Source organism: Geotrypetes seraphini, chromosome 13 (genome assembly GCF_902459505.1).
Source record: "Geotrypetes seraphini chromosome 13, aGeoSer1.1, whole genome shotgun sequence".
NCBI classification, from domain to species: domain Eukaryota; kingdom Metazoa; phylum Chordata; class Amphibia; order Gymnophiona; family Dermophiidae; genus Geotrypetes; species Geotrypetes seraphini.
In genome coordinates, this window is record NC_047096.1 from 34,169,626 (window position 1) to 34,195,429 (window position 25,804).

The 25,804-nt window shown below is 39.2% G+C and overlaps 1 protein-coding gene across 2 annotated transcripts in view; it reads left to right on the forward strand.

The window, feature by feature from the left end:
* The window catches only part of PPP2R1B (protein phosphatase 2 scaffold subunit Abeta), a 108,704-nt gene that overhangs the window by 16,331 nt on the left and 66,569 nt on the right, over positions 1-25,804 (forward strand). For both annotated transcript variants that reach the window (XM_033918191.1, XM_033918192.1), the window contains exons 7-10: positions 520-634; positions 1,804-1,874; positions 19,639-19,773; positions 20,591-20,764. In XM_033918191.1, the coding sequence (XP_033774082.1) occupies positions 520-634; positions 1,804-1,874; positions 19,639-19,773; positions 20,591-20,764 (495 nt within the window). The remainder of the gene's footprint in view (positions 1-519; positions 635-1,803; positions 1,875-19,638; positions 19,774-20,590; positions 20,765-25,804) is intronic.

Genomic DNA, 25,804 nt, shown 5'->3' on the forward strand with positions numbered 1-25,804 from the left:
CCAAAAAGTGTACTTTTTCAACTCTTCAAACCCCAACACCTTAAGTTGGGGGGGGGCTGTAATGAAGTGCCTGTTTGGTACGTATGGCATTGTAACTCCTAGAGATGCTGCTGTTCATTTGAGCTATAAATTGGAGGAAGCTGCTAGAAACCATTCAGTTACAAAGTTGGGAGCTGCGCTCCTATCACTGAGGGTTCACACTGAGAGCGCCCTACAACATTATACAGTGTGACATGCTTTTTGACATGTTACACTGTATTTGGCTTGTAAGTTGTGAGCCAAGTTTGGCACTTTGAGCTTCCCCCATGCAGACCTTGATGTGACTTGGTTGCCTTCCTTGTTTTTTCGGGTTTCTATAGTAGTCAGACCTAAAGTTCTAAAAAGTTGCAGTTTAAGTAAATTTTTTTATGTTCTGTTAATACCTGTTAAAAGTATATTTTTGTGGGTCTGTTTGCATGTACAGATCTGACTTATTTAAGGAAGCTGAATTTAATTGTGGTGAACTATAATTCTCTTTAGCTTCAGCAAGCAGTGGGTCCAGAAATTACCAAAAATGATTTGGTCCCAGCCTTTCAGAATCTTCTTAAAGACTGTGAAGCCGAGGTTAGAGCAGCTGGCGCTCACAAAGTGAAAGGTTTGTGGTCTTAGTTCCCTAATTCTACATATGGTGTTATAAGTTGTACAACCTAATTGAATAATGAGCCAATTAGCACTGATTGTGGAGGAAGGAGTGGCCTAGTGGGGTGTGTGGTATTGGGGAGTATGTGGTACAGTGGCTAGAACTACATCCCGAGCACCCTGGGGTTGTAGGTTCAAATCCCACACTGCTCTTGTGACCCTGGGCAAATCACTTAATCCCCCATTGCCCCAGGTACATTAGAAAGAGTGTAAGCCTGCCGGGACAGATAGGGAAAAATGCTTGAGTACCTGAATAATTTGTAATCCGCATAGAGTTGTAGGATATGTGGAATATAAATAAAATTTAAAAAGTTAATGCCTCTGAGGTGGTGGGTTCAAACCTACACTGCTCCTTGTGACCCTGGGCAAGTCACTCAATCCTCCGTTGCCCCAGGTACATTAGATAGATTGTGAGCCCACCGGAACAGATAGGGAAAATGCATGAGTACCTTAAAGTAAACCGCTTAGATAACCTTGATAGGTGGTATTTAGATACCTAATAAAATAATTAGCATTAATTGGATTTAATTCAAATTTACATACAGTGCTAAAAAGAAATGGGTGGTCATGGGCAGTTTGGGTGGGGTTCCTCAAATTAACATGCTTAATTAGAGAACATGGGGTTTTGGTGCTTTTAAATTAGGTGTGAGGATTTTCACCTTGTTTCAGTTGGTGCAAATGGACACACCTAAAGTTACCATATATAGAATTTACCCCCAGTAAGCTTTGGTAGTCTGTTAAAAATGTTATTGGCTGTCTAGTAGTTGAAGTTATTAGTCTGATATAACTGACCCAAGACTGCTGTGTAGCATGCACAATGGCAGTGGTAGTTTGTTTCCTTTCCTTGTATTATTAAATCTTCATTTCAGTGTGTTTGACACATTTTATTTCAAAACCACATTTTATATCTATATTTGGGGTACTGTATTTGGTTTTCTTGCCTGCTTCAGTCCTCTGTGCTTGGTTTTTGGATACTGGTAACAACTTGGACTGTCCTGGCCGGGAGGATCTTTAGAAATGTCCTTCATTGCTTGACCCTAGCAACAATCAGAAAAGCTACATTGCTTTTGAGTAGGTTCAGTTTTCAAGCACTAAGAGAACTTTGTCACTCTTTTGTTTGTTCAGAGTTCTGTGAGAACTTGCCAGCAGATGGTAGAGAAGCTCTAATTATGAATCACATTCTACCCTATGTGAAGGTAAGACTTTTCCATGTTAATTAGTGGCTCATGTCGTTTATTTGTAACTGACCCAGACTAATTGTGCTAGTTCCACTTTGCATTATTCTATGAATAAGTACACTTTAATAAAATTATTTAATGCATGTACGCTGAGTTAGAACTAAGGTGGCATAGGTATGTTTACCTCAATTAATAGTTGGTTTCAAGCAATGTTGCTTTTTGCATGTATGAGACTGATGCTGGTCTCAGCAGACAAAGGCAAAAAAACCACAACCTGATGTAATTTTGCTTTAGTTGATAGATAGCATATAAGAAACTTAACACCAAATGTTAATCTGGAGAAAGACTATCACTTGCTTCCTCTTGTAAGGCATACATGTGTCAATTCCTCTTGTAATGACATTCAAAAAATCCTTCCCAGATAAAGTGAGAATAGCAGGAACCAAGATGTGTAAATAAATAATAATAACAGTTTATACACCGCAGGACTGTGAAGTTCTATGAGGTTTACAATGATTAAAAGTGGAATTAACAAAGTTAAAACAAGTGATTAACATCTCTAGGGAACAGTTATTGTGGAATAAGATTGTGAAGGTTAGTTGCCTAAATACTTCAGGAACAGGTATGTTTTTAGGCGTTTCCTAAATTCCCCATAAGTAGTAGGCGTAGGCAATTGTTGCAGCTCTTTACCCCATAATGCTGCCTGATGTGAGAAAAGATGTTGATGATGTCTTTTAAATTTACATCCTCTAACCGGAGGGGAAACAAAATTCAAGTGTGAGCTTCTCTGATGTCTGTTGGCTGAGAAAGAGAAAAGGTCAGTTATATATTTAGGGGCTAAACCAAATAGTACCTTAAAGCAAAAACAACCAAACTTAAACTTCACATGTGCCTCCATCAGCAGCCAATGCAGAAGTTGGTAGGAAGGTGTTACATGATCGAACTTCTTCAACCCGAAAATTATTCTGACCGCTGCATTTTGCACCAGTTGTAGTCACCATATATTTTTCTGGGAGATTGCCAAATAGGTGATATTACAGTAATCAAGTTGACTCAGTATGAGGGATTATACCAGAATTCTGAATGATGACACTCAAAATATGCTCTAATGGACTGAAGTTAGGCTCTGGTACATTGTTACACCCAGTACCTTCATGTAAATTGAATAGGATAACTGAGTTTATTGATGCATAGTGATGTTTTGGTATCAAGCGGGTGTGGCGAAGCTACAAAAAATTTTGTTTTTTTCTGAATTAAGTTTGTCTGAATTCAGTCATCCATTGCTCCATAGTGATCCATTACTCATCCATTGTCATCCATTGCTCCATAGTGATCCATTACTCATCCATAGTCATCCATTGCTCATAAAGTGATGAAATAAGATATTTTAATTATAAATTAATATATTAGAGTTCTAAAATTAATAAATTAGAGTTCTAAAAACAAAGAACATTATGCAATTGACACATGCATGCCTTGAGGAATTTCAACAAGATATGAACCCAATGAGAAGAATTTCACAATATGACATACAAAAAAATCCTTCCCAGATAAAGTGAGAATAGCAGGAACCAAGATGTATAAATAAATACAAAAATAAAGTAAGTAAATAAAGTGATGAAATAAGATATCTTATGCTTATGGGACAATAGTAATGCGATCCCCAGGTATAGCTGACTTTACTAAAACAAAACAAAAACAACTAAATAATGTAAAGAAGTCAAGTAAAATGGCATCTCATTTGGACTCTACCATGGTATTTGATCAGTGTGTAGGTGAGGTAGAAAAATAGATGACAGGGCTGAAAGGCAAGACTACAAGAACTGTCACGATAGAGCAACATGCAGATTGTGGGATTGACCAGAGAAGACCTTATGAATACTCTAGAGTGGAGAGAGGGGATGGTAGAATTGCATCTGCAGTTGGTCCTAAGACCTAGTGAACAAAATGTGGCACACAAAAGAGCAAGTGGTATGTGGGCTTCACCATGACAGTCTGATCTGCTGCTCCTACTACAGTGCAGAAAAGATGGCAGACAAGGCAGAAGTCTTGAAACACATGGGCAGTAATTTATAAAGTGGTTTGTGTGAATTAAAATTTTATACATAGAAAATGGTTAATCTTGTGCAATTTTATACGTACACCTATTGAGAAGATTGCGTGTAGGCATTTGTTCAGGTGCAGCTTTGAAGGGTGTGTGTATGTGATTTACTGATCAGTCACATACACTTAGGCTTCACTACAAAAAAAAATAAAAACTGAATAAAGAGATCGTCTTGTTTTTTTTCATAATGGGCATGTTTTGGAAGTTTTACATAAGCATCTGATTAAGAATTATTCTCTTGGAGCAGGGATAGACAAACTTAGTCCTTGAAAACTGCAACACAGTTGTTTTCAGGATTTCCCCAGTGAATATACAGTATATGAGATCTTTGCATGTATTGCCTCTGTTGTATTGAAGTAGATCTCATGCGTATTCATTAGGGAAAACCTGATTGGGTTGTGACTTGAGGACAGAGGTTGTTCACGCCTGGCAAAGAATGTAAAAATGCAGAAACGTAAGTATCCATGCCCTATCTCAACATATGCCAGTTTTGTAGAGAATTTTATCTTAAGCAAACTCTGTACTCTAAAAGTGTGACATACCACTAGGGTTATACCTTTGGACTGACCTTCTCATGTGAAACTAGGGCATATTGTATTTTAGATGCCAGAGAGTGTGCATTTGCAGAAATATTTAATTAGCAAAAGAGCAAGTTACCAGTTTTGCCTTGAGGACGAATGGAGCATAATATGTGACTGCACCTTGAATATTATGTGCAGTTCTGCTCATTGCATCTAAAAAAAAATAGTGGAATTAGAAAAGGCACAGAGAAGGGTAATTCAGCTTTCAGATAAGAAAAGGCTAAAGAGATTAGGGTTCTTCAGCTTGGTGAAGACTGCTAAGGGAAGATACAATAGAGGTCTACAAAACTGTGAATGGAATGGGTAAATATGAATTGTTTTATTTTTTCAAAAAGTACAAAGACTGAGGGATGATACGTGAAGTTACATAGCAATATATTTGAAACAGGAAAAATAATTTTCTTTCAATGCATGATTAAACTGTGGAACTTGTTGCCAGAGATTGTGGTAAAAGCAGTTAATGTAGCTGTGTTTAAAATGCTTGTTCCTTATTGTCTACAAGACCAGAATAGAACAAATGGGTTATGTGCCACAGCTGTTAGACAAAAAAATGACAGCTGTGAGCCCTGCATTATATAGAATACCACCATACAGCTTACTTGCTTTCTAGTATTTTGTCTCCAGCAGATGGTGATGGGTGTTCATGCAGCTGCATTCTGAGCTGGTCTGGGCCCAATTGGAGAAAAAGTAACCCAGTTGAGCTTAGGTTTTTGGGGCATCCAGGATTCTTCAGTGGTCAGCCACTCTACGAAGGGACACCTCAAGGAGTCCAGTTTCTCTTCTATTAAACTTAAAACGTACTCAACTCCCACATCTTCCTTTAGAGTGGAGTAATCTAGTACGCTAACACTAGTGGGAGTGGGAAGGGGAGTTCAAGCTGCTGCAGCTAAAAATAGATAAAAGAACTGGAGGGAGCTTCCTCAGGCAGGTGTAAGCCCCTTGAAACATGGGAGAAGCATAGATACTGGGACTGGGATATAAAAACAGTTTCTCTTGGATCCACTGAAAGCAATGGAAGAAAAACAATCCATCCTCTTGTTTTTCTGAAGCCATATGATAGATGCAGAACTTGTCAGACAAATCTGATCAATTTCTTTGGGTGACCAGAGAATTGGACAGAGGAAGTGTGCTAGATATGGTGTATTTAGATTTTAGTAAAGCCTTTGCTAGTGTTTCACACGGTCGTCTAATAAATAAACTGGGGCCCATACTGAGGGCACTCAAAGTAACATACTGGTTGAGTGGAAGGAGACAGAAGTTAGTGGTCAATGGAGATCGCTCTGTGGAAATGGGTATTACCAGTGGTGTGCCTCAAGGTTTGGTTCTTAGGCCTGTTCTGTTTAACATTTTTGAAAGCGATATTGCTGAAGGGCTGTCGGGTAAGATTTGCCTCTGCGGATGATACCAGAATCTGCAATAGAGAAGACACCCCTGATGGTGTGAATAACATGAGGAAGGACCTAGCAAAGTTTGAAGAATGGTCTGAAATTTGACAGCCAAGAGGAAAAGTGGGGAGGTGGGGTGGCGGGAATGTGGGAAAGCCGAAAGCTACGAGGGTAAAGGCTGAGGGCAAAGCGGAAGCACAGGGAACAGGAGAACTGCCCGAAATTCAAGGGGAGGCGGCCCAGGTAAATGCAGAGGTGGAGGAAAAACGACGGGACCTGCGGTGCTTATACGCAAATGCAAGAAGCCTCATGGCCAAGATGGGTAAACTAGAAGTCGTGGCCAAGGGGGAGGACCTGGATATCATTGGAATTACAGAAACCTGGTGGACAGAGGAAAATCAATGGGATGTGGCGCTGCTGGGGTACAAGCTCTACAGGAGGGACAGGACCCACAAGAAGGGGGGAGGCATAGCACTATATATAAAGGACTCTATCTACTCGGTCGGGATGGATATGGCAACGAAGGCAGAGGGGCTGGAATCGCTATGGGTCAAATTGCCGGGAAACAAGGGTGCAGGCATAAAACTGGGGCTGTACTATCGCCCACCTGGTACGCCAGAAGGAGTCGGACACGACTTGGAAGCTGAACTGAGACAGGAATGCAGGACTGGAAGTGTAACAATGATGGGGGACTTCAACTACCCGGGGATAGACTGGAGTACAGGTCACTCCAACTGCACTAGGGAAACAGGATTTGTAGAAACCGTGAGGGACTGCTTCATGGAGCAACTAGTCAGGGAACCGACGCGAGGGGGTGCTACTCTTGACCTCATCCTAAATGGATTAGGGGGGCCTGCAAGAGGGGTAGAAGTGGGAGGACCACTAGGCAACAGTGACCACAACGCGATCAGATTCACATTAGAAAGGGGGACACCCATAGTAAGGAGGACTGCAACAACTGCGCTCAACTTCAGGAAAGGAAACTATGTTGCTATGAGGGAAATGGTGGGGAGGAAGCTCAGAAACATCTTTAGGATGGAGACTGTAGGAAGCGCCTGGACCCTATTCAGGGACACCCTGCAGGAAGCACAAAGAATGTACGTCCCCAGTTTCAGGAAAGGCTGCAAAAACAAGCGGTCAAAGGACCCGGTTTGGATGTCAACTGAAGTAAAGAGGGCAATAAATGACAAAAAAGTATCCTTCCGGAGATGGAAAAAGGACCCAACGGAAGAAAATCACCAGGCGCACAGGAAATGCCAAAAGGAATGCCACCGAGAGGTTAGAAAAGCAAAAGGGGAATACGAGGAGGGGCTGGCCAGGGAGGCGAAAAACTTCAAGGCATTCTTCAGTTACGTAAAGGGGAAGCAACCAGCGAGAGAGGAGGTGGGGTCGTTGGACGATGGGGATAGGAAGGGAGTGATTAAAGAGGATAAAGAGGTAGCTGAGAGGTTGAACATGTTCTTCTCGTCGGTTTTCACGAGAGAAGACACATCTAATATACCGGACTCAGAGGAGCTCATGAGTGGGGAACAGGCCGAAAAATTGGAGCACATAGAGGTAAGTAAGGAGGATGTCCTCAAACAGATAGATAGGTTAAAATGCGGCAAATCACCAGGCCCGGACGGGATCCACCCAAGGGTTCTGAAGGAACTAAGACAAGAAATAGCGGGCACAATCCAGCATGTTTGCAACCTATCCTTGAAAACTGGAGAGGTAACAGAGGACTGGAAATTGGCGAATGTCACACCTATCTTCAAGAAGGGATTGAGAGGTGACCCCGGGAACTACAGGCCGGTGAGCCTGACTTCAATTATAGGGAAGATGGTGGAAGCTATGATCAAGGACGGCATTTGCGAGCACATCGAGAGAAATGGCCTACTGAGAAAAAGCCAGCACGGATTCTGTAAGGGAAGGTCGTGCCTAACGAACCTTCTGTACTTCTTTGAGGGAATAAGCAGTCGGGTGGACAATGGGGAACCCATAGACATCATTTACCTCGATTTTCAAAAGGCTTTCGACAAGGTGCCACATGAAAGGCTGCTTAGGAAGCTGTGGAACCACGGGGTGGGAGGGGATGTGCACAGATGGATCAAGCACTGGTTGTCGGGTAGACTGCAGAGGGTCGGAGTAAAGGGCCAATATTCTGACTGGCGGGGAGTCACGAGCGGTGTGCCACAGGGATCGGTGCTGGGGCCGTTACTCTTCAACATATTTATCAATGACCTGGAAAAGGAGGCAAAGTGCGAGGTTATAAAATTTGCAGACGATACCAAACTGTGCGGCAGAGTTAGGTCCAGGGAGGAGTGTGAGGACCTGCAAAGGGACCTGGACAAGCTGGAAGACTGGGCAAACAAATGGCAAATGCACTTTAACGTGGAAAAATGCAAGGTCATGCATATAGGGAAAAAGAACCCGTTGTTCAACTACAAATTGGGGGGGGCATTGTTGGGAGACAGCAGACTTGAAAGAGACTTGGGTGTGCTGGTGGATGCATCACTGAAGCCATCTGCTCAGTGTGCAGCAGCCTCGAAAAAAGCCAACAGGATGCTGGGCATCATAAAGAGGGGCATAACAACCAGGACGTGGGAAGTCATCATGCCATTGTATCGAGCAATGGTGCGTCCGCATCTGGAATACTGCGTTCAATATTGGTCGCCGTACCTCAGGAAGGACATGGCGGTACTTGAGAGAGTCCAAAGGAGAGCAACGAAACTGGTAAGAGGGCTGGAACACTGCCCATACGCCGAGAGGTTGGATAGGCTGGGGCTCTTCTCTCTAGAAAAAAGGAGGCTCAGGGGAGATATGATAGAGACCTTCAAGATCATGAGGGGCATAGAGAGGGTGGATAGGGACAGATTCTTCAGACTGAAGGGGACAACAGGTACGAGGGGGCATTCGGAGAAACTGAAGGGAGATAGGTTCAAAACAAATGCAAGGAAGTTTTTTTTCACCCAAAGGGTCGTGGACACTTGGAATGCGCTACCGGAGGAAGTGATCAGGCAGAGTACGGTACAGGGATTCAAACAGGGATTGGACGGATTCCTGAGGGATAAAGGGATCGTGGGATACTGAGAGAGGTGCTGGGATGTAATACAAGTATAGAAAGCAAACCAGGTAATAAGTATAGAAACCCAACCAGGTCGTGAATGTGCAAGACCGGAGGGTTAGGACTTCAATGGGAAGATAGGACTTCAATGGGAAACCAAGGTGGCAAGGGGGCCCCTTCTGGTGAGTCAGACAGGTCGTGACCTGTTTGGGCCGCCGCGAGAGCGGACTGCTGGGCAGGATGGACCTATGGTCTGACCCGGCGGAGGCACTGCTTATGTTCTTATGTATTTGGGCTGCAAAAACCTGAGGGAATGGTGCAGTTTAGGGGGTGAAGAACTTCTGTGCCCAAAAGAGGAGCAGGACTTGGGTGTGATAGTATGTGATGATCTTAAGGTGACCAAACAGGTTGAAAATGCAACGGCAAAAGCTAGAAGGATGCTAATGTGGATAGGAAAAATGAGGTATTGATGCCCCTGAATAATACTCTTTGGTGAGATCTCATTTAGAATATTTTGTACAATTTTGGAGACTGCACCTTCAAAAATATAAACAGGATGGAGTCAGTCCAGAGGAAGGTTATTAAAATGGTCGGTGGTCTTCGTCATAAGGCATATGGGGACAGACTTAAAGATCTCAATATGTGCACTTTGGAGGAAATGCGGAAGAGGGGAAATATGATAGAAATGTTTAAATACTTATGTGGTGTAAATGCGCATGAGGTGAGTCTTTCATTTGAAAGGAAACTCCGGTATGATTGGGCATATGATAAAGTTAAGAAAGGATAGGCTCAGGAGTAATTTACAGAAAGGGTGGTAGATGTGTGGAATAGTCTCCTGGTAGAGGTGGTGGAGATCAAGAATGTGTCTGAATTCAAGAAAGCATGGGACAAGCACGTGGGATCTCTTAGGGAGAGAAGATAGTAGATGCTGCAGATGGACAGACTGGATGGGCCATATGGCCTTTATCTGCCATCATGTTTCTGCATATACCCACCCTCTTTCTGGGTCACCTAAAGTATTGGGGGATAATATAATAATGACCCCTCAGCAACATTTGAAATTGCACCATTTTTCTCCATCTGGTATATAGCAAGCTGTTCTATTGGCTAATATTTCTTTTGTCCTCATTGCCCCAAGCCTATTCTTCCAACCTTGTAGGGTAGGACCTTCCTTGCTTTTCCAGTAAGCTGTAATTTCACATCTAGCAGCTGACATCCCCATATTCTGTATATGCTTCTCCTATTTTTCTCCTTTCCTTATGATCCACCCTAACAAATTTTTGGCTGCTTGGCTACCTGCACACAAGAATCACTTTTTTAACGAGGCATTGGTTCTGGGTCTCGGAGGAGCCCATGCAGATCAAGAGACCCCATTTTGATTTCTAGGGGGTTTGTGAGGCAGAGTTGGTGCATGCTTTGAACACTGGAGTGCTGCCAGTCTAGGCAGCAAAGTAGCATTGACTGCAGACTCTGGAAGGTGAGGTGACCTAAAGTGGTCCATCTTTTCCAGTAAGGGGAGCTAGCTGCTATAAATTTGCAAATGCTGAAGGCACTAAGAAGGAAACTTTAGGAGACTCATTTTGGAAAGCATTTGTAAATTGATAAAAATCTTTCTGGTCCATCTGCCCTCAGCAGATTGTAACACCCCAAAGGTAGGTTGATTACCTGTACATCGTTATCCCCGAAGTCCCTCCCATCCCCCTCTAAATGTCATCACTATGGCTGAGAAATTGCCTTACAAACCATACACAAGTCCCATCTGAACAATTAGTCCTGAAGCCCCCATTTTGCCAACCGCCATTTCTGGAAGGGTCTCCAAATCTTCAGAAAGAAAGCTAAGCAATTGTTATGTAAGGCTGTCAGTTTTGTCAAAATGTGGTTTAGCTTAGCCAGAACTCCATCCTTTTGTCTTAAAAACTACTTTTGCTTCTGTATTCTTTGTCCTCTGCCTGTGACTTGAACTGCTTTTAAGAGCACAATTCTGAAGGATCTGACTTTGAAGTTTTATTTCCTGGTGACAGTGACAGTCCTTTCAGCAAGGCATATTAAGGAGTTGCAAGCATTGTTCTGCTATGAACCCTTCTAGCATTTTAAGGAGAATGGATGTTTTATTTGGCACAGTCTTTTTTTTTAATTTTTTCTTACTGGAGGGCGTGGCTTGGACGCGAACGATGACGGTTGGATGAAGAAAGAGCTCCTGTATAAACAAGCTTAATTTCAAAAAAAAAACTACAAAAAAACGTTCTTAAAAAGTATATAAATTGGAGTTTACCTCTTTGATTAGGTGGGAGAGTCAATTGAAGGGGAAAATCGGAAAAAAAAAGTGCCGTTTTCATTGTTTTCTGAAAAACGAGGTGTGGAGGGCTGAATCCGTCTTAACGGCAAAGACAGCAAATCGGGTCTCCCAAGCAGAGACGACAAGATCAGATCCCCGCTGACAGAGCCGGTAAGATCGGGACCCCGCTGGCAAAAGCTGCAAGATCGGGTCCCGCTGACAAACGCGGCAAGATTGGGTCCCCGCTGGCAGAAACGGCAAGATCGGGTCTCCCAGGCAGAAACAACAATATTTACTTTTAAACGTTGCCAGGGTGGGCTGGTCCGGGACGCCGTGAGGCCAGAGAGGCTTTCCTTCCTCTTTAGCACGATCAAAGCTCTCTGGCAGAGAGCAAGAGGAAAGTGCAAGTGTCTTGTCTTGAAGAGGAAAGATTTCCCGAAGGTGGGTGTTAACAGGCAGTTGCTCGTTGCAACACGACCGCGGCCATCTTGGATCGGAAAAAAAGAAACTTTTACAAAGTCTGGGTCGGCCGGTGAGCTGCCTACTGACAAGGATAAGTTTTTTTTTTTTTGAAATGCCTGATGCCTGCTTAATTCAGGTAATGGGCTGCTTGAAATAGCTGTCCTCTGCTGGAAATGAGGAGAGATCTGCAGTGAAAGCTACTTGGCAACGGTTTTTAACTATTTCCTTGCTGCTAACTTCAAAAATAAACTGTGAAAGATTCAATATAAATGTTAATCTCTCATGTTGTAATTCAAGAGATTCAGATATAAGAGACTATAGGTTTTTGGGCTCTGAGGAAGGTCAAATAAAAGGATTGGTATTTTCTTTGACCTGAAGAAAAGTGACATTGAGGTAATTGAGAGGCACTGAAATACAAATACATGCACATTGAAAGATTGAAGTAATATATTGGATGGAATATTGCTCTCCTCGATAAAAGCTGCGATTGGGCTTGTAAGAGGAGAGCTAGAAAAGAAGGCTACAAATTTTTTCAGGCTAGGTGCCAACAACGAGTCTGCAATAGAGCCTAAAAACAAATAACTTACAGTTGCCTTAATAATATTGAATAAAAGGGGCGTGGCTTGGATGAAAGGTTGGATAAACGAATAGCTCCTTATAAGCAAATATAAAAAATATAAAAAAATATATTAAAAAGAATTACTACCAAATAAAAAAAAAAAAAAAAACTAAAATATATATTGAAATATGACTTCAACTAAACAAAATAAAGCTGACTTAGGAGCTGGAACATCAGGAAGCAATAAGAGGTCGAAACCTGAGCCAGGTACACCCTCTAAAATTCCATTACCAACAGAAAAAAATCTGGATGTTATGGAAGAACTAAGACAAATAAAAGAAATTGTCTTAGATAGTAACAAAAAACTACAAAAAGCAATGGAAGATGCCGCAATCCTAACTAAAAGAGTGGACATTACAGAGAATAGAATTTCAACATTAGAAGATATTACAGAACAATTAAATACAGACATGAATCACAGCAAAATCATATGGAAAGAAATAACAGAGATAAAAAAAAATCTTGAAGACAGCCGGAATCGTGAAAGACGGAATAATTTAAGAATAATCGGATTACCTGAAGGAGTGGAAAAGAATGATCCGATTGCATTTCTGGAAAAATTTCTACCTAAAATACTACCATTGAAATTTAAAACGGAACTGGAAATTGAAAGAGCCCATAGGATTCCAACACAAAGAAATAACACTCAAACAGGTCCAAGAACTTTAATTTTCAAACTTTTAAGACACCAACAAGCAATTGAAATATGCCAATTAGCCAAGGAAATCAAAAATCTTAAATGCCAAGATTCAAAAATATACATTGTCCCGGACTTTGCAAAAGAAACAGCAAAAAGAAGAAAACTATTCTTAGACATGAGACCACAACTAAGATCTCTAGGAGCTAGATTTGGGCTCCTGTACCCGGCAATTATGAAGGTTACCGTTGCTAACAAAACGCAAAACTTTACAGATCCAGAAAAACTACAGGAATTTATAAATCAACTGGAGCAACCTATGACAATCTAAAGAACAATTAATGGGTTCATACTAAAGTCTATTGACGGTTAAAGATAGATCAAAACGGAAAGCAATGGAAAAAGAACACACAAGGATCAAATTAAAGACTTAAACAACTTGCAACATTCTACATAGAAAACAAGAAAACTGAAAAATATAAAAATTCTATTCAGAATAAATAGAATAAACTGAATGGCAGGAACGTAAATGATTTGAAACACATCTCCGAACTCAAATGATGACGAAGAAAGTTTCTTCAACAAACTTAAAAATGTACTGATTGAATCCGAAATTTTGAAAGCGGAGTAATAGTGAGAAAGAAAATCATCCTTCAATCACAAAGAATATTATAAAAAAAAAAAAAAAAAAAAAAGATGAAGTGATTGGTTTGTTGTATTTCCGGTTGAAGGTGATACTTCAGGTTTAAATTTGCGTTTCAGATATATTAAAATGCATTTCAATACGAAATATATGAAAAGAATAAATCTGAAACGCAAATTTTATGTTCTTTTATTTATTAAGTTTAATTTAGTATCCACAATAGTTCAACCTGGGAATCTTCTATGGGAGATAAAAGGAGAGTTTTTGGCACAGGACTTCACTCTTGTCTGCACAGGCCTCAGATACTTTAAAATCATAGATGTCTAGAGAGTATGCTAATGAGACAAAACTTACAAGAACACTGATGGGAATGTTAGCTCCTCTTAATTGACAATTCTCTCGTGAATCATAAGAAAATAATGAATATAAGAGATGAGTTGATTCCTGTGCTGTAAACTCTTGTCACAGTTCTGAGGAAAGAGGCTAAATTGGAAAGCTTTTTAAAATAAAAATAATATACCACCTGAAAAGAAATGAATAGTAATTGAAATGTTATTAGATATAATTGATTTAATATAATCATTCTTATGGATTTAAAGATATACAAATACAGAAAATAATCTTTCAATACATAAGAATGTAAAACTTTTTACTTATTCTTATAATTAAGAATAAAATAAAAGAAAATATACAAAAATAGAGAAAAAAAAAAAAAAAATGGTAGTACTTTAGATAATTATTAATAGCTTGTGGGAGTTATCTAAATCTAACCTCAACCTGCGTATCCAAGTTTTCGTAATTAATAAGGGGGGGAAGGGAGGGATAAGAGGGATGGGAGGGAATAAAAGGGAAATATATAAGGAAATCATGGGAATAAAGGAAAAAAGAGAAATGAAATACTTAAAACATTGGGAAAATATACATAATTTAATACCTGAAAATTTAAAAATAAATGGATATTAAAATTATGTCTTTAAATGTTAACGGTCTAAATCATATGATAAAAAGGAAAAAAGCACTATCATTTTTAAAAAGGCAAGATGCTGATATATGCCTTATACAAGAGACCCACCTCTCACATATAGAATCTAAAAAGCTAGAAGGAGGCTGGGTCAAACAGTGTTTTTTCTCACCAGCTATAGGGAAAAAGGCAGGAGTTGCTATTTTAATTAACAAAAAATGCTCTGCTTCATTTAAACTAAAAGCTTCAGATATTCATGGAAGATGGATAATGGTGGAAATGAATATGGGAAATACTACCATGACGTTAATCAATATATACGCCCCTAATTCGAACCAAAATGAATTCTTTAAAACTCTTCAACAACTGATCATACCACTGGCTACTTCAAATCTTATAGTAGCAGGGGACTTCAATGCTGTAATAGATCCTTTATTAGATAAAAACCCAGGTAGAGTTATGAAATCTATGGGACTAGATAATTTGATTCAATCTTGCGATTTAATAGATATATGGAGAATACTTCATTTTGATGGTCGGGAATTTTCTTTCTGTTCTCATGTTCACAATTCTTTTTCAAGAATAGATTATATCTTTACTTCAAAACATCTTGCACATCAAGTGACACAAGCAGCCATTGATCCAATTATTCTATCTGATCATGGTGGAGTGTGGATCAAAATTAAAACTACAGATCAAAATAATAACAGACCAATTTGGAAAATAGATAATACAATGTTGGTTGACAAAAATTTTTGTGAAAATCTTCTAATAAAAATGAAAGAATTTTTTCAAATAAATGATAATGATGATATTAACAGAGAAACTTTATGGGATGCCTTTAAGGCAACCATTAGAGGACAAATAATTTCTTATTCGGCTTTTCTAAAAAAAACAAATTAAAAAACAATTTTTAATCTTAGAAAAAGAGATAAAAAATTTAGAATCAAAACTTATAGAAAAATGGGAATATTCTATTCAACAAGAATTATTAAAATTAAAAGGTAAATATAATGAGATCTCATCTAAGATGATTAGGAAAGATTTATTTTCTCAACAAACATTGTACTATGGTAATTCAAACAAATCAGGAAGAATATTGGCAAACTATCTTAAAGCGAAAAAAAGAAAAACAAAATTAATAGCAATAAAAGATGAAAATGGAAATACATATACACAAATTGAACCTATATTAAAACAATTCTTAAAATTCTATAAATCTCTTTATTCTTCTGAAAATTATCCAAATAAAGAAAAAGATGGTTTTGAATTTTTAAAAATGTTAGAGGGTCCAAAAATTCCTGAACATATAAAACGAAGTTTGGAAGAACCAATATCACTAAAAGAATTAGGAACAGCTTTGAAGTCCCTTAGAGTTGGATCCGCTCCAGGTGGTGATGGATATACAGTGGAATTTTATAAAACATTTCAAAACTTTTTATTACCCTATTTATTAAATCTCTATCAATATCAACTCAATAAAGGTTGTATTAAAGGCACTATAGCAGAATCTTTGACTATTGTTTTGCCAAAGTCCAATAAAGATCCCACTTTGGTATCAAACTATAGACCAATATCTTTAATAAATGTAGATGGAAAATTATTAGCAAAAATACTTGCGCTAAGATTAGCTAAAGCTCTCCCCCATATAATAGGTATGCATCAAACAGGATTCGTTGCTCAAAGACATTCATCTCACAATACCAGATTAACATTCCATATGTTATATTTAACAAAGAAAATGAATGAACCTACTTTTGCAATTTCATTAGATGCAGAAAAGGCCTTTGATAGAGTAGAATGGCCTTTTATGTATCAAGCAATGGAATGGTTTGGTATAGGTCCTGGATTTATACAAATGATACAAACAATGTATAGCTCCCCTTCTGCTAGACTATATATTAATAATACGTTTTCAGAAAAATTTAATCTACAGAGAGGAGTTAGACAAGGATGTCCCTTATCCCCTTTGCTGTTTGATATTGTTTTAGAACCCTTAATATTAGCTATCCAACAAGCTAAGGAGATACAGGGTATACCTCATTCAGATAAAGAATATAAGATATCTGCTTACGCAGATGATTTATTACTATATCTGAAAAATCCAGAATCCACCATTCCACATCTACTTGAATTGATTGAGAAATTTGGAAAATTTTCAGGATATAAAATTAATTGGAATAAATCAGAAATTCTTCCACTAAATATACATTGTACAAAAGGTTTATTTGATACATTCCCTTTTGTTTGGAAGGAAGAATATATTAAATACCTTGGAATTTTGATAACAAAAACAGTAGATGAAACAATGAAAATTAATGAAAAATGCTTATTACAAAAAGTAATAGAAATGTGTGAGCAATGGAATCCTTTGCACTTATCTTGGTGGGGAAGAGTACAAACTGTAAAAATGATGATTTTACCGATAGTATGTTACCAAATGGGGATGATACCAGTTTTCTTTCAAGATTCGTTTTATACAAAAATAAATAGGACTTTGACAAAATTTATATGGCTTAATAAAAAACCAAGAATTGCTCTAGCGTCATTACAAAGACCAATTAAGGAGGGAGGGGTAAATTTTCCCAACTTTTATAGGTATCATCAAGCCTATATCTTACGTCATGGTATGTATTGGATCCTCCCAGAACCCACAGATAATATTCCAGACTGGTTTTGGCTAGAATGGAGGCTTATGTTTCCATTACGTCTTAATCATGTAATTAGTATCAAAATGCCAAGGTTATACAAAGATCATAAAATATTTATGGATACCTGGAAAACTCTAAAATACATAAGTAATCTTACTCAAATTCCAATTAGTAAATCAACCAACCAAACTATATGGCTAAACCCCAAGATCAAAGTTGGCGGTTTTAAAATCATCTGGAAACATTGGATGATAGCAGGCATTCGCACTTTGGATGATGTAATTAAAAATGATAAATTGCTGGAGTTTTCACAATTGCAACAAAAATTTGGTCTCAATAAAACACAATATTTTAAATGGTTGCAATTGAAGCAATCTATTCAGAAAGGGTTCCCTGAATGGAAAGATCTCGCTAAATATCACAGTTTGGAATTCTTATGTTTCCAGATGGACTCAATAGGTCACAAAGCCGCACAGTGGTATAAATTAATATCCGGATATATAAATAAAAAACCAAAAAATGGTCTTAGAGACATTTGGAGCATTGAGATAAAACACCAAATTAGTGCATCTCAATGGCCACGACTTTGGTCTTGGAGGCTAAAATGTACGGTGTCAGCATCTATGAGACAAACTTGGTTTTTTCTTCTTCATAGAGCTTTTTGGACCCCTACTCGTTTACAAAAAATAGATAGTTCAAGATCTAATAGATGCTGGCACTGTCATATTGAAATTGGGACATTAGATCATCTTTTATTCTTTTGTCCATTTATCCTATCATTCTGGAAATCAATTTGGCCCCAAATTAACAGAATGTTAGAAAATCCGGTAGCCTTGACATATGATACTATATTATTTGGAACAACTATGAGAGCAAAAAGCCAAATTTCATCCAGTAATAACAAACTTTTATTTATTTTAACTGGAATTGCAATACAACAAATTACATTCAATTGGAAACAACATGATAGATTGAACTATATGTTCTGGTGGAATTCGGTATGCCACATATATAAAATGGAACTTGCTATTGCAACACACAAAGGATACATGAATAAATTTAAAAAAATATGGGGACCATTAACCGATTTTTGTAATGAAGGATAATTTTTCCCATAAATAACACTGGAAACATCTAAAGACCGTTAACATGATTTCTCTTATGAATTTTTCCCATGATAAGATAATTGTAAAGAGGGAAATGGGGTGGGTTTTTCAATTTTGATTATCACATACTAAATTAATATTTAAAGAATATACAATAAAATTGATTTATGTATTATTGGTTGGGAAGGAGGGTGGGACAGGGGATTATTATATTAATGTTAAACTTGATATTAATATATGAGTTAGTCAAGTGTGTATTTAAGTTTCTATTGAGTTTATCTGTAACACTTGTTGTAACATAAAAAAATGAATAAAGATTTAAAAACAAAAAAAAAAAAAAAAAAAAAAAAAAATAATTTTTTCTTACTGAAGGTCATAACAGCCTTTTCATTGGGTACTAGCATTGCCCACTTTTCAGCAGGAGGATTGTAACCCAAATGTTGGTCTCCTCTGTTCGTGACATTCTGAGGGTCTTAATGCACTACTTGGAACTGACAAATAATTTTTGTAAATTTGATCAGTTGCTCATACTTTGAGGTGGTGTATGAGAAAAGGGGAAATGGCTGTGAAGGCTGCCATTGCACACTGTCTCAAGGAGGAAATTACATTGGCATGTATACTCCAGGAAGTGTATTGCCTAGGGCTCTTAAGTTACTTTCTACCCAGAGTGGTGACCCCTTTGGTGAAGTCAAAGGATGGCTTCATTTTGGGTTGGAGTTTTTCTGATTTTTGCCTAGTTTAAAGAGTGCTCTCATACATGAAGAAAAGATGTGATCCTGTCTGTTAATTTTCTTTGAGCCTTACCAGTCTAGATTCCCACCTTGCTCTGTCTTTCCATATTGTTGAAGTAGGGTTTGTGTTGCCATATAATCAAGTAAGCAGGTCCTCTAATCAGTGTTCAAGTGGGCAGTTTATGGGGGTCTGGGTATACATATTTTGTTGCTGCACTTGCTTTGCAATAGAAATATTGGAGAGCAAGTAGCTACATATAGGGCACAGCACACTTCTGTTTTCGTCTACTGATTGAGGAGCATAACCCATTTGTTGTGGAATGGTCTGAGAGGACTCAAGGAAATAATTAATAGGCAAGAGTACATTTTTCTATCTCCTGTTTGTAGTGAGCTATTGTGTAACGAGTTTATAAAGATAAAATATCTCAAAATATGCTTGTATTTGAGTTTTTATTAACTCTTGCTGTTTTCCATTGTCTAGAAAATCATCATTTGATGCTCTGGGAGTTCATCTATTCTTTCTTTTTGTGATTTATCAGGAAAGCAGTTTGATCTTTTCAGTATATTTTTTTTATTTTTAGGAATTAGTGACTGACACAAACCAGCATGTGAAATCTGCCCTGGCTTCAGTAATTATGGGATTATCTACCATACTGGGGAAAGATAACACCATAGAGCACCTTCTACCTCTCTTCCTTGCTCAGCTTAAAGATGAGGTAGGTTTGACAATAATAAAATAGTTTTAAGTTGTACTTGCTTAATCCATTGGATAGTGTGGCGTAGTGGTTAGAACTTCAGCCTCAACACCCTGAGGTTGTGGGTTCAAACCTGGAGCTGCTCCTTGTGACCCTGGGCAAGGCACTTAATCCTCCATTCCCCCCAGGTACATTAGATAGATACTGAGTCCACCGGGACAGATAGAGAAAATGCCTGAGTAACTGATTTGTAACCCGTTCTGAGCTCCTTTGGGAGGATGGGCTAAAAAAAAAAATCAAATAAATAAATCTATTATCAAATACTGGTAATTCAGCAGATAGCATCATACATGTAGAATTTTGTGAATAGAGCTTCTAGTTCAGAGCCCCAAACTAACTGTAGTATAGCTTCTTATTACCATGGTTTTACTGTATTTTTTTCACCCGTGGTACAAAGTAGAGAATTACACGGGATCAATTTTTTCCCTGTCCTTGCCCCACTCCTGTAAGCTGTGCCTTAACCACACAAGTCTCAGACACTTATGATTTTAAAGTGTTTGAAGCTTGTGCAGATGAGGACAGAGCTTGCAGGAATGGAGCAGGGACAGTAAAAAAAACTTGCTGGGACGGGAAAAAGAGTTCCTGCGGGGATGGGGAAAAATTTGTCCCCGTGTCATTCTCTAGTACAAAGTTCAAGCACTGTGGAAGGTTAATAGAATAGAAAAGGCATAATTGCAGCCATAAACATCTGCACTGATATTGAGTTCAAATCCTCTGGTGCCATAGGATTTTGTAAGTAGGGACAGCTAACTATTTTCTTTTTTTTTTATTGCTTCAGTGTCCAGAAGTACGCTTGAATATCATCTCAAACTTGGACTGTGTGAATGAAGTGATTGGAATTCGCCAATTATCACAGTCTCTCCTTCCGGCTATAGTGGAGTTAGCTGAAGATGCCAAGTGGCGAGTCCGGTTGGCTATTATCGAATACATGCCCTTGCTTGCTGGTCAGCTGGTGGGTGCTGCTTTGTTGCTTCAGTGGGTGGGGGTTTAGCGGTGAACAGACTTTTTGTTCCAGTTGAATCTTAGAAGGTGATAATAATGAGACTTACTAATAATGGTCCACAAACTTGCCAAGGAGGGGAAAGCTCAAAGATGGAAGATTTTAGGCAGAAGTGGAAACATTTATTTATTTAGTATTTACTATACCGACTTTATTTGTTTAAAATTCTTTATTCATTTTTACATATTACAACAAGTGTATCAGATGAAATCATACAAATTTGTATATATACACTTGATTAACTTTCATGTAACACTTTAAATATAATATACTATACCGACTTTAGCTGTAGGCACAGGGCAATGCGTTGTACAATCTAAAAATGCATAAGAACTACAAATCATTAGTAATCATGCAGCATAACTGTCTTATTTGCATACTTATATCCCACTAATTACCTAGGCAGCTTACAATTTAATATTTATAATTTTCATGCAATCACAAAACTAAAACTTCATAAAAACATTAGCATGACGATTAACATAATCATACATACAGGTATATGACTTATAGTATAACATAGTTCAGAATAGATACAGCAAATAATTGTGCTTTTCTGGTTGATTTTATCTCTAAGGCGGTCCAAGATCATGGCAACAGGCAAAATGTTCCAAATATTTGAATAACTCTTGCATCTATTAGTTGGGACAGTACAAAATATTACTGTTATGGGGTTTTTTGAATGTAGATATCATTTCCCACGAGTTGATTTTGTGGTGATATTACTTTTGTTGGAAGGATTAAGTTAGATTTTGAGGTATTTATCCCTGTCCTTTACGTCAAAACAAATATGTTGGAATTTGAATCCTTGCAGCATCCCTGAATCCTTTCCAAGAAAATTGCATTCTCACAATACAAGGAGAAGAAAAGTATGCAGTGGCTACCACTTGTAACATAGAACGCGAAAACAAAAAGTAAAAAGCTTACAACCATATTACTGAGGATGAATTACAGAAATGGATATTTGAACTGCCTCTATTTCTAGCCCCCAGGCAACAAACTTAACACAAAACTAAAGCTTCAAACAGAAACTCAAAAACAAGAAAATGGTATAAAACTCTACAAGATGTTTTGGTGGAAACTCTACCAGCACATATCACTGGATTCCACAGCTGCTTACATGACAAAGACTTCAAAGTAAAAGGCTTGTGTTTGTGCTTCCCTGAATGTAATATACATAATAGAATTCAAATACATGAAGCAATGCTAATTTGAAACAAGCTAAAAGTTAAGGATGGAAATAAATCTTTACAGATATAAAAATCAAACCTTAACAAAAAAGAGGCTTTTTGATAAAGGTGACAATAATAAAGATGATAATGACAGTAAATCTTCACAATTCGTACTTTCACCCTCTTTACTGGACCATAATGGAGCATGCAGACTATCTTATGCCTGGGTTAACTAGACTGTGGTGTTTAGTACTTGATGAAGGAAGCAGATCTTTTAAAATTTTTACTCTGACTAGCTATCAACAGTTCTAATCTAATATTTGTGAGTCGCACAAACCTAAACAGGCTCTAGGCGACTTGAAGAAGGAAAAGGGGAGATTGGGCAAAGAGGGGAGAAGGAGAAGAAAAACCTAACCATACTAAGCAAAAGAACAGGTGCGTAAGATGAGCTTGTAAATTTAATTGTCAAAGAGTAGAGTTTTCAGTTTCTTCTGGAATTATGAATGGTTGGCTTCTGTTCTTATTGCCTCTGCAAGATCATTACAGATTTTGCCTCCTAGGAAGGTGAACATGGATTGGAAAATTATTCTGTACTTGAGATTTTTCGCTGAGGGGAGGTTCAGTTGAATCCTGTTAAGTAGTTTTAGAGAGATGGACCATTCATCAAATAGGAGTTTGAGAGAGGCAGCTGGGTTTCCGTAGATTATATGATGTAGGATGTTTTGAATTTTATTCGGGATGAGGTGGGTAGCCATTAGAGTTGTTTGAGGTATGATGAGATGGAATCATATTTTTTCATTTAGCTTGCAGCTCATTCATTCATATTAACTTTGTAATTATGTACACCACTTAAATATTTGATAAGCGGTATATAAAATTTTAAATAAACTTGAAACTTGATTTATTTGTACACATTCAAGAGACTGAACAGCAATCAGAATATAATGTTCCTTAAATTGCCAGAATGCATCTATATAGCTTGCCTGAGACTAGAACAACAAGTGTGTTTTTAACTGCATGTTTTCTTCGCTCCCTGTATGTTCTCAAAGGTTATGGTTGTGGTGCCAGCGGCTCTACGCAAGGAGAGAATTCTAGTGCATCCCTACCTGGACAACTGGTTGATTTTGAGTGAAATCCTCCAAGAGAGTGCATGAGCCAAGGACCCAGTAGTTCAGTTGCTGCAGTCGTTGGTCTGAGTGTCAACCTAGCCAAGAGTCTTTTAGTTTACCAGAATATCTCTGAGTTCTCTTTGAAACCAGTCTGGGGGAGGATTATCCTCCCTGAGGCCCGAGTGCTGAAGTTGCAGTCACAGATTTGCTCTCGGGTGGATTCTAATTGCCTCAGGCGTAGGACTTTCTTCAAGTCTTGGAGTCGATGGCGGCCTCCTTGGAGGTGATCAGGTGGGTTCTGGCTCGCATGCGCAATCCTGCTGTTCTCTTCTCTTCTTCGGCAGTGATCCCTGCAGATTCACGAGCTGGACTATCCAGTCCCTCTTCACGGGTTGCTTCATTGCAGCATGCACTGTGGTTTCAATCTTCCAGATTGGATCAGGGAATGAGTCTGGATCAGCCCCAGTGGACGGTGCTTCTCACGGATGCCAGGGAGCACAGTGTCTTGGACAATCGGTTCAGGACAGCTGGTCGCCAGTGTTGTCTTCGTGGTTGATCAGTGTTGTGACCAGAGCCATTCATTTAGTGCTGGAGACCTTCCAGTCATTGCTGGTGGCCAAAGCTGTGCGGTTTCTCTCCAACAATGCCACAGCAGTGACTTATATCAATTGTTGGGAAGGGGAACCAAGAGTATTCTCACAACACAGGAGGCAGACCTGCTCATGGAGTGGGCAGAGGCTCACATTCTGGACATCTCGGTGTCCTATATCGCGGGAGTGGAGAATGTTCATGCGGACTTCCTCAGTTGTCATTTGCTCGATCTTGGCGAGTGGTGTCTCGGTCTGAAAACCTTCCAGTTGATTGTTCAATTGTGAGATTATCTGATCATGGACCTCATGGCTATGAGTGTCAATGCCAAGGCGCTGAGGTTCTTCAGTCAGTGCAGGGATTTCCAGGCACAGGTGTTGGATGCTTTGGTGCATATTTGGCCAATGGACGACCTGCTGTATGTCTTTCTTCCATGGCCCCAGGTGGGCAGAGTTCTTCACATTGCACGGCATATGGGCTGAGTGATCCTGGTGGTTCTGGATTGGACCAGATGTCCTTGGTACGCAGATCTGATTTGCCTTCTCGTGGAAAATCCGCTTCCTCTGCATCTCTCAAACAATCTTCTCACTCAGGGTCTCATTCCCATGTTCAATCCAGGTCCCCTTTGTCTTATGGCTTGGCTCTTGAAAGGGATTGCCTAAGCAAGAAAGGATTTTCAAATAAGGTGGCTTCTACTTTTTGAGCTTTTTTTGAGTTCTCACTGGTTTTCTACATCCAGGGCTTATGAGCGTATTTGGCACCTTTTCGAGAATTGGTGTTCTGATTGGGCGGTCGTTCCCCTGCGGGCGGGCGTCCCTACTGCACATCTTAGAGTTTTTGCAGGATGACCTGGATTATGGCCTTGTTTGGTCCTCCCTGAGGGTTGAGGTGGTGGCCTTGTCGTCCTTTAGAAGTCTTTTGTGCGATCAATGGTTGTCATCTCTTCCTGATGTGATCTGTTTCTTAAGGGCAGTGAAGTTGGTTTGACCTCCGGTTTGCCTTTCGGTTCCAGTTTGGGATCTCAATCTGGTGCTTTTGGTGGTATTTTGTACCCTGTTGAGCCCCTTTGCTCCTGCACTCGGAAGGATCTTACTTTGAAGCTCGTTTTTCTTGTGGCCATTTCCTTCTCTTGTCGTGCTCCTTGGTGTTTACAAAGGAGTGGGTGGTGTTGCAGCCTATTCCTTCCTTTCTTCCCAAGGTCATTTCTCCTTTTCATCTGAATCAGACAGTTGCCTTTCTGTCTTTGAGTAGCCGGGAGGGTACTTTCGAGCAGAGACAGCTGCACAAGTTGGATGTCTGTAGAGTCCTCCGTACTTATATGAAAAGAACTCAGGAGTTCAGGCGATCTGATCATCTTTTTGTTCTCCTGGTGGACAGTCTAAGGGGGAAGGTGCCTCTAAGGCTTCGATCGCATGCTGGATAAAAGAGACTATTGCTTTGGCGTACCTTCAGAAGAAGAAATCTGTTCTGGATTTTCTCAAAGCTCATTCCACTCAGTGGCTGGTGGCTTTCTGGACTGAATCCTCTCTTGTATCCCCAGTGGATATCTGTAAGGCTGAAGTTTTGGTCTTCTCTGCATTCTTTTGTGCTTCACTACTGGGTGGACGTTCAGGTGCATTGGGACACTGTTTTGGTGAGTACATTCTTGTGGTGGCCCTTAGGGAGTCCCACCTGTGATGGTTACTGCTTTGGTATGTCCCATCTGTCTGTGCCGGTCTGGAGGGACAATAAAGAAGGAGAAATTAGGTTCTTACCTGCTAATTTTCTTTCTTTTAGTCCCTCCAGATTGGCATAGAACCTGCCCTGTCATGTTTTTCCTTGTATTTGTTTCGCAAAGTATGTGGGGTTTGTTTAGTTTTTTTTTTTTTGGGGGGGGGGAGGGGGTATAAGAAGAGCAGCTGCATCTGCTTCATCTGGTTTAGCTGGCGAATTGTGGGGACATTTTGAAGGATATGTTTTGTTCTAGTCAGTATCCAACAGTGTCTCAATCAGGTCATCTATTTTGTCCTCTCCATATGATTGTGGAGTTGTTGTGTTCATAGTTCACAGTTTTTAAGTTCTTAGTTCCTGCTTGGCTATTTGTTAGACTAATTGTAGATGGGACTGCATAGCCCACTTGTACT